At 38.7% G+C, this 9,624-nt stretch overlaps 1 protein-coding gene across 1 annotated transcript in view; it reads right to left on the bottom strand.

Moving 5' to 3' along the window:
- LOC106870441 (meiosis-specific with OB domain-containing protein) overlaps nt 1–9,624 on the bottom strand; it is a 21,827-nt gene that overhangs the window by 9,307 nt on the left and 2,896 nt on the right. Inside the window, exons 3-9 of the mRNA XM_014916523.2 lie at nt 8,463–8,517; nt 6,463–6,594; nt 4,582–4,651; nt 2,628–2,817; nt 1,631–1,731; nt 602–654; nt 384–479 (exon numbers count right to left, since the gene is read on the bottom strand). Of these exons, the coding sequence (XP_014772009.1) occupies nt 384–479; nt 602–654; nt 1,631–1,731; nt 2,628–2,817; nt 4,582–4,651; nt 6,463–6,594; nt 8,463–8,517 (697 nt within the window). The remainder of the gene's footprint in view (nt 1–383; nt 480–601; nt 655–1,630; nt 1,732–2,627; nt 2,818–4,581; nt 4,652–6,462; nt 6,595–8,462; nt 8,518–9,624) is intronic.

The following is a 9,624-nucleotide window of genomic DNA, read 5'->3' as shown; positions in this document are numbered from 1 at the left end:
ATATATATATATATATATATATATATATTTATATACGATGGGCTTCTTTCAATTTCTGTCTGCCAAATCCACTCACAAAGCTTTGGTCGGCCCGAGGCCATAGTAGAAGACACTTGCCCAATATGCTATGTAGCAGGACTGAACTTGGAACCATGTAGGTGGTAAGCAAGCTTCTTACCACACAACCACACCTGCCCCTGTTAATGTGATGAAAAATTTGATTAATGAACGTGGCTCTGGAATAGACTTTGTTCATAGATAGAGACCCTACTATATATACATACATATATACATAGAGACATCCATCCATCTATACACACATACGTACATACATCTATATGGTTTGTGTGCATGTATGCAAAATATATAAATGAAGAACACACCTGGATTGACTGTAATAATAGTCTTGGAAGTTGCTGTAGATGCCATATAGTTTTTATATTCATCAAATACAACTTTGACATCATTGATGAAGAGAACTACAACAGAATAAAAGATCACTTGATGATAGATTCCTGATCAGTCCAAGTGTAGCTTTGGTTATAATATTCTACAATGGTTTCAATGCTAAAGGGTTAAATATTAAAAATCTTATGCTTACCAGTTTGGTTTGAAACCCAAGACAATGCATTGTTGATGAGTTGATCATCCCATCTATAAAACAACAGAAACATCTCATAATATTCAAATACAATACAATATATAGGCACAGACAAGGCTATATCGGTGCATGTGTGGCTGTATGGTAAGAAGTTTGATTCCCAACCACATGCTTTCAAAAAAAAAAAATAAATAAAAGTATTGGTGGTGCCGATGGTGGTGGTGGTGGTGGTAGTAACTTGTAGTCTGAGAAGAACTTGTAGTTGCCTGAACAGGTTGCACGGCATACCATGCGTCAGGTGTTTAAGTGATCACAGAACCACATGAGATGAAGTGTTTTGCTCAAGAACACTTCACATTGCCCGGTTCAGGAATTGAAACCATGTGCTCATGAGTGCAACACCCAAACCACAAGGCCATGTACCCTCACATGGCTTCTATACAAACAATGTAAAATACTTCCTCCATATAAACATTGACTGTATGCACAAGGAAGAAAAAAAATCCTTATTTTTGGGAGTCAAGAAAAATAAGGAAAGAGAAATATGTAGAGTAATATAAAATCATCATCATCATCATTGTCATCATCATTTAAGGTCCGCTTTCCATGTTGGCATGGGTTGGACTGTTTGACTGGAAACTGGTAAGCTGGGGATGGGAGGGGGGGGGGCTGCACCAGGTTCTGATCTGATTTGGCAACGTTTCTACAGCTGAATGCCCTTCCTAATGCCAACCACTCTGAGAGAGTAAGGGGTGTTTCTTACATTCCACCAGCATAGGTGCCATTGATCTGACACTGGCCACAGTTACAGTCTCGCTTGACTTGACATGTCTACACAAGCACGATATATCGCCAAAGGTCTTGGTCACCTGTCACTTTCTCCATGAGGCCCAAAGCTCCACTGGTGCTTTTTATGTGCCATCGGCACAGGTGCCAGTCAGATGGCACAGGTGCCAGTCAGACAGCACTGGCATCAGCCATGACTATTGCTCTACACCAGTGCAATGAAAATATACAAAAATAACTTACAGCATTAATGTAAATGTGGAACAAGTTTCATCAAACAGTTTCACTTCACATTGTTTCATTTGTTTCCCTGTTTTGGTTTTAATATTTCTTACTTCATTTACCTGGCAATGCAAAAACAATCAATTAAACTAAGAAAAACTGAAACAAAACCTCTCTCACACACGCACACACACACTCATTCATTAAGGGACTTCTATTTATTATCCTTTACCTATCTCAGTCATTATCAAGATGCCAGAAAGCCATATACCCAAGATTGTGCTTTTTGGGGAGTTAGCAGTGGGTAACCGACTGCACGGAGGTCCAAAGAAATGATATTAAGTTCATCTCAAGAAATCCCTGAAGCTTTGCAACATCTCCCCTGGTGAACTAAAAACACTGGCCACAGACCGTACTACTTGGAGGAGGAGTATGGTCAAAATTGGTTTGCAGCACTTTGAGGATAAACAGACTAGACTTCGCAAAGGAAAGTGGTGACAGCTCAAGGAACGTTAGCAAAATCCTAGAGGAGCTCATCTTCATCGGAGCCCTCTTCACTGCTCTTGGTGTAATTGGACATGTGCCTCCAGAATTGGTTTTTTCAATGACATCAAGACAGCCGCTAAGGATCAACGACATCAAGACAGCCCCTAAGGATCAATGACGACATCGTCATCTGTCAAGACGGACTACCTTAAGCAAAGCAAGCATTTCAGTCATTTTGGGGGTGGGGGGGCAGTTGATTAGATTGACTCCAGTATGCAACTGGTACTTAACTTATCAACCCTGAAAGGATAAAAGGCAAAGTCAACCTTGGCAGAATTTGAACTCAGAACATAAAGACAGGCGAAATACCACTAAACATTTCGCCTAGTGTGCTAACATTTCTGCCAGCTTGCTGCCTTTTTGGGAATCCAGTCCTGTTCCGATGAATTCCATCTCTGACCCATGCAGGCCTGGAAAAGTGGACATTAAAACAATGACAACAATGAAATAAATCACGATAAGATATTCTTACCTTCTTCACTGCTACCAATAAATTAACATGTTCGCCATGTAGGGATTGTCCATTGATGTTGATGTCTTCTAAGGTGTAATGGTCTCGGTAAATTTTAGTCGGTAAGTGACTGTAACGAAGGTATTGCTCTCTGTCAAGCCCTGTGTATATGATTATGTTACCTGCATCACTGATGTTCAAACTCAGAGGGCTGTTGAAATATAGAAAACATTTCTGCTGTAACCACCACCACCATCACCATCATCATCATCATCATCATTGTCATTTAACATCTGCTTTCCATACTGGCTAGAAGCTCATTCATTCAGATGAAATATATTTTGATATAGAGATAAAGAACTGATTAAACAAAGCTACAATGTAAGAGCTTCTTTCATGGATCAGGAAAATAAGATGAGTTAATCCTAATACAGTAAAATATCTTTGCCAACTAAATGTGGCAGTCCTATAGAGGATGGTGTTACTGTTGGTTTTTAATCCGAGAAAGATATCTCCTCCAGCTGGCCAACAACACAGTCTGTGTCCGATTAGTATTTGCGAGGGAGGTCATTGCTCCTATCTCTAGCCTTACGTGATACACACAGACCCGGGTTTCTGGGTGGTTACCTGTCTTCAGTGTGTGCTAATCACTGGCTAGTGATGAAGAACTTATTCCATTCGCAAAATATTATATCCATTTTCTAGCGCCACACTGTCGCTGATCTCATAAAGAGAGAGATAAGTTATATTAAATGACCTCCCTCGCAATTACTAATCGGACATAGACTGTGTGTTGTTGGCCAGCTGGAGGAGATGTCTTCCTGGGGCTAAAAACAACAGTAACATCGACCCCAGTGTGTAACTGGTACTTATTTAATCAACCCTGAAAGGATGAAAGGCAAAATCAACCTTGGCAAAATTTGAACTCAAAATGTAATGGCAGATGAAATACCGCTAAGCATTTTGCCCGGCATGCTAACGATTCTGCCAGCTCGCTGCCCTATTATCTACACACATATTTTGTAGATCAGTTGTTCTCAACCAGAGCCCATATGGCCCCTGCGGGTCCATACAAGATTTTGTTTTTAAAATCTATCTGCAATAATTTGGTTCTGCTTGCGAAGACCTGTTGGGGCAAGTGAAATCGAAATCGTAATTGAACCAAATTCAATGACTGACACCTGTACCAGAGGAGCAATAACAGCACCGTCCGAGCATGATCATTGCCAGAGCAGCTGTCTGGCTTCCGTGCCGGTGGCATGCAAACAGCACCATTTGAGCGTAATCGTTACCATCGTCACCTTACTGGCACTTGTGCTGGTGGCACATGAAAAAAAACATTCAAGCGAGGTCATTGCCAGTGCCACTGGACTGGCTCCTGTGTCACTGGACTGGCTCCTGTGCAGGTGGCATGTAAAAAGCACCATTTTGAGCATGGTCATTGCCAGTACCGCCTAACTGGCCCTTGTGCCGGTGGCACGTAAAAGCACCCACTACACTCTCAGAGTGGTTGACGTTAGGAAGGGCATCCAGGTGTAGAAACTCTGCTAGATTAGATTGGAGCCTGGTGCAGCCATCTGGTTCGCCAGTCCTCAGTCAAATCGTCCAACCCATGCTAGCATAGAAAGCAGACGCTAATCAATGATGATGATGATGAAGATGAATACACAAAATGTTAAAATTTTTTTTTATACAATTCCAAATAATGTTTAATGCTATAAATGTAGTAGGGTATTTTTAAATATTGAATGACTACAAGGGTCCACCTGAATAAAACAGAAATCAAAGGGTCCATAGGCAAAAAATGGTTAGGAACTGCTGCTGTTGAGGATCAGTAACTGGTACTGAAGAGAAGGCATTGAGCTGTTGTTTTTGCTGTGTTAAAGGTGACTGCATGTGTGTGTGTGTGTGTGTCATAGTAAATTTTATGAACTGAGGGAGAAATTAAAGAGAGAGATGGAAGCCATTTTTATACCTTGAGGTCCATGGTCTAAACTTTTCATCAAATGATGTGGCTGCCATAACCATTGCATTTTTTATTTGAACTAGAAACAAAAATTTAAATCAAAAGGAATAGGTTAAATACAGTTAAAACATAACATATGTCAAGTATATATATATATATATATATATATATATATATTCTTTTATTCTTTTAATTGTTTCAGTTATTTCACTGTGGCCATGCTGGAGCACCGCTTTTAGTCGAGCAAATCGACCCCAGGACTTATTCTTTGTAAGCCTAGTACTTATTCTATCGGCCTCTTTTGCCGAACCGTTAAGTTACAGGGACGTAAACACACCAGCATCAGTAGTCAAGCAATGGTGGGGGGACAAACACAGACCAACAAACTTACACACACATACATATATATATATATATATACATATATACGATGGGTTTCTTTCAGTTTCCATCTACCAAATCCACTCACAAGGCTTTGGTCGGCCCAAGGCTATAGTAAAAGACACTTGGCCAAGGTGCCACGCAGTGGGACTGAACCTGGAACCATGTGGTTGGTAAGCAAGCTACTTACCACACATCCACTCCTGCGCTTATATATATCATGATCATGATCATGATCATCATCGTATAATGTCTGCTTTCCATGCTGGCACTGCTTGGACAGTTTGACTGAGGACTGGCAAGCCAGAAGGCTGCACCAGGCTCCAATCTGATCTGGCAAGGTTTCTACAGCTGGATGCCCTTCCTGATGTCAACCACTTTGAGACTGTAGTAGGTGCTTTTTACATGCCATCGGCATGGGTGCTAGTCAGGTGGTACTGGTATCAGCCATAACAATGATTTCACTTGACTCAACAGGTCTTCTCAAGCACAGTATATTGCCCAATGATTTAAGGCTATTCTTAAATGGGCCGGTTATGCTACACTGGCATAAGCCACAGTTACAATCTCACCTGGCTTACTGGGTCTTTTCAAGCACAGCATGTCCCCAAAGGTCTTGGTCACTCATCATCTCTTATGCGAGGCCATACTTATATGCGTGTATGTGTGTGTGTGTATGTGTGGTGGCTGTGTGGTAAGATGTTTGGTTCCCAACCACATGAGTCCAGGTGCAGTCTCACTTTGTGGTACTTTAGGCAAGTGTCACCTACTAAAACCTTGAGTCAACAAAAGCCTTGTGAGTGGATTTGGTAGATGGAAATTGAAGGAAGCCCATTATATAAATACACACACACATATATATATATATGGGAGCACTCCATCGGTTATGACAATAAGGGTCCCAGCTGATACGATCAACGGAACAGCCTGCTTGTGAAATTAACGTGCAAGTGGCTGAGCACTCCACAGACACGTGTACCCTTATTGTAGTTCTCAGGGAGATTCAGCATGACACAGAGTGTGACAAGGCTGGCCCCTTTGAAAAACAGGTATAACTCATTTTTGCCAGCCGAGTGGACTGGAGCAATGTGAAATAAAGTGTCTTGCTCAAGGACACACTACGTCACTGGGAATTTAAGTCATGACCTTACAATCATGAGTCAAATACCCTAACCACTAAGCCATGCACCTTCACACACACACACACACACACACTTGTATATGTGTGTGTGTGTGTGTGTGTCTTTGTGTCTGTGTTTGTCCTCCACCACTGCTTGACAAATGGTGTCAGTGTGTTTATGTCCCTTTAACTTAGTGTTTTGGCAAAAGAGGCTGATAGAACAAGCGCCAGGATTTTTAAAAAAATGAATATTGGGGACAATTTGTTTGATTAAAATTCTTTAAGATGCTGCCCCAGCATTGCCACAGTCTGATGACTGAAACAAGTAAAAGAATAAAAGAATATGTATGTGTGTATGTGTGAAAGACTATAAAGACCTGTATACTTACTGACTTCTCCAATTCTAAAACACTCAGCTAGATAAAAGACTGTAGGTTTTTCCCCCCAACATGTAGCATTCATAAACCAGTCAAGAGAGTCTCTTATAGTGAAGCCCAAACAATATCTTTCCTTATGAGGGCCTATAGAGAAAGGAAACAAAATGATGGCAATAAGAAAAAAAAGAAAAAAAGAAAAATGGAATGGAAATAATATTACTATAAAACAACACATTGAGGTCAGCATATTTGGTAAGAAATACATTCCAGCCATTATGTCATTGGAGACAATTTCTTGTGATTCACTGAACGAAGCATCTACAGAGTTTTATAGTGAATGCCTGCCTGTGGAGAACTCAGCCATTTGCATGTTAATTTCAGGAGCAGGTTGTTCCATTGGTCCTATCAACTGGAACACTCATCATTATAACTGATGGAGGGCCAGACCATGGACTGCTCACCTCTTCATGGGTTGCTTAGTAATTTAATGACTCAAGAATCCATATAGTTCTATATTTAAGAGATGAGGAATTATGTACACTATTTACATTATTTACATTTGACAGATATTTGTCCTCATCTTGTTTGTTGTTAATGATAATAACATTGAAAAATACCTTAGGAATGAGAACCCAGGTTCGAAATTTCCCCAAGACACCTGATGAAGGCTGGAAGGTATATCAGCTGAAACGTGTTAACAACAAACAAAATGAGGTCAAACATCTGTCAAATGTAAATAATATAAATAATGTAAATATGTTCAGGAATCCATGTTCTAATCAGAAATATGGCAACAGTTAAATCAGTATCTTAATTTATATTCATAATATTTAGTTGAATGAAGCAAATATTTTAAAGTCCTTTGGTTACAGAATGATGTAAAGGTAAAGTCTTAATTTGAATCAAGTTTGATTCCCTGTTAAAATAAGTTCCCTTATTGTGTTAATGCATTTAGAAAAGACAGTGTATATTACTGGTATTCAGTAAGTCATTCATATAAAAATTTATTAAACTCGACCACATCTGGAATTTGGCATTCTAATTGAAGTAACACTTATATTCAGCTGAATGTGCTACCCTGGGTTACCTTAGAATATGAACAATGACATTTCCCCATTTTGTGTGAATGGCAAAGATATATTTCCCCCATCACTGGAAAACATTTTTGTGTGCTAAAACAAATAAGAACAGACATTTTCCTGAGATATTTCTGAAGTAATGTTTCTCAAATGTTCATAGTTTGGGATTATTGGTCAGAGCCAGCTTTAACATTGCTGGCGCTCCTGGTAAGCTGAATTTTGATGATCCTATGAGTAAAATCTCTAAAAAAAATTTTACTTGACTAAAAACTGTAAATGTGGATATAAAATGTTTACTGTAATCAATTAAATCTGGGCATAAAGTGTTATTTTATCTACTATTTTCACATTTTTCCTCTTGGTAATTTTTGAAAGGGAAGGTGTGTGGCCTAAAGTTTAAGGGGTTGGCTACATGATCATAAGGTCACAAGATTTACTCCTGAACTGGGCAGTTTATTGTGTTCTTGAGCAGGGCATTTAATTTCATGCTGCTTCATTCTATGTGGTTAAAAATCAGTACTGGCAGTCTAATGGAGGTAAGCCTTTCTCCTGCTGACATATCCTACATGTTCCTGTAGATTAAGGATGGGAAGGCTGAGAGTGAGGGGGAGAGAGAGTGTGTGTGTGTATGTCTATTGTCTATTGTCTATGCCTGCTCATGGCTATATAACCACTTGAAACAAATAATGAGTGTGGCATTATCTGCCAGCTCATACTCACTCATAAGTGATTGCTAAGCACACATATCTCTTAGCAGATCTCACACACATGATGTGGTATTTCCCAGTGAGTGGTGCAAAGGCTCAAGTTACTGGCATTGTCTACTGCTCATTTATATACTTAAATGCTTAATATATTGATAAATATTAACAGACTTGATTTCATTTTTTTACAATCTAAATGCTTGTTAGATCTAAAAATAACTATACTCACTCTTTTTGCTTATAACACACCTTGGTGATTCCTTTTTCAGGACAACTCCAATAAGCTGTTCAAGAAATACATTTACATGTATATATATATATATATATAATAATAATAATAATAATAATAATAGGTGTACGGAAAACACTCGGCAAGAAATGGAAGAAAATTTGAAGAAAGAAGAAAAAAAAAACAATAACAACAACAACATAATAATAATAATAATAGTAATAATAATAATAATAATAATTAGTATTATTATTATTGTTATTATTATTATTATTGTTATCATCATTATTATTATTATAATAATAACTATAATAATAATAATAATAATAATAATAATAGTTGTTGTTGTTGTTATTATTATTATTATTATTATCATTATTTTTATTATATATACATATGCATGCACACGCACAAACAAGTCTCTCTCTCTCTTTCTGTTTCTCTTGCACGCTCTCTATGTATATATATATGTGTGTGTGTGATGGATTCTCTTGTGACAAATAACAAATGAGGGTTCAGTAAATGAAAGCCGTAATTATGTTCTATGGACATGCACGTGTCTCTTGAGGCCTGCTGGTGCCTTGCAAGCCTTTTGGCAAATGGAACAAGTTGTGGACAGAACTTGCTTGAGTGCTTGTGGATCATTTACTATGTGTTTTCTTGAGTGGACAGCAGGGCCTGCTTTGCCCTGTGCCACAAAAACACAACAACAGGCAAGGTTTCCATTTTGAGGACTGATGTTTTGCCAGCATGCCTTCATGCTTCCACTGAGTTGGTCCTAATGCTGGACTCAACTTTGCTCAAATGTTTGAAGTGAAGAGAAGCAGGACTGGTGCTAGGTCTTGCATTCTGCTGCTTTCCTTTCCCAGGAAGCAAAGGGAATATTGCATCACTTCAGATTATCTTTTAGTTTGTCTTTGAAGCACAAGAGTGGCCTTCCAACTGATCTTTCAATTAGGAATTGGCCAAAGAGGAGTTGCTTCTGTTAGATTTGGCAGTGAAGTTTCTGATTCATCCATGGTCTCAGATAGGACAAAACAAGGCTGTGTTCTTGCACTGCTCTTATTAGCTTTGTATTTCTCTGTCATGTAGGAAACAGCATTTGAAAGTGTTAAAGAAGGAGTGAAGATTGAATATATGCATAGAAATATATATATATATG

This window comes from Octopus bimaculoides, chromosome 6, assembly GCF_001194135.2.
Source record: "Octopus bimaculoides isolate UCB-OBI-ISO-001 chromosome 6, ASM119413v2, whole genome shotgun sequence".
Taxonomy (NCBI): Eukaryota; Metazoa; Mollusca; class Cephalopoda; order Octopoda; family Octopodidae; genus Octopus; species Octopus bimaculoides.
Note: the sequence above shows the minus strand (reverse complement) of the source record. Positions and strands in the feature narration are given on the sequence as shown.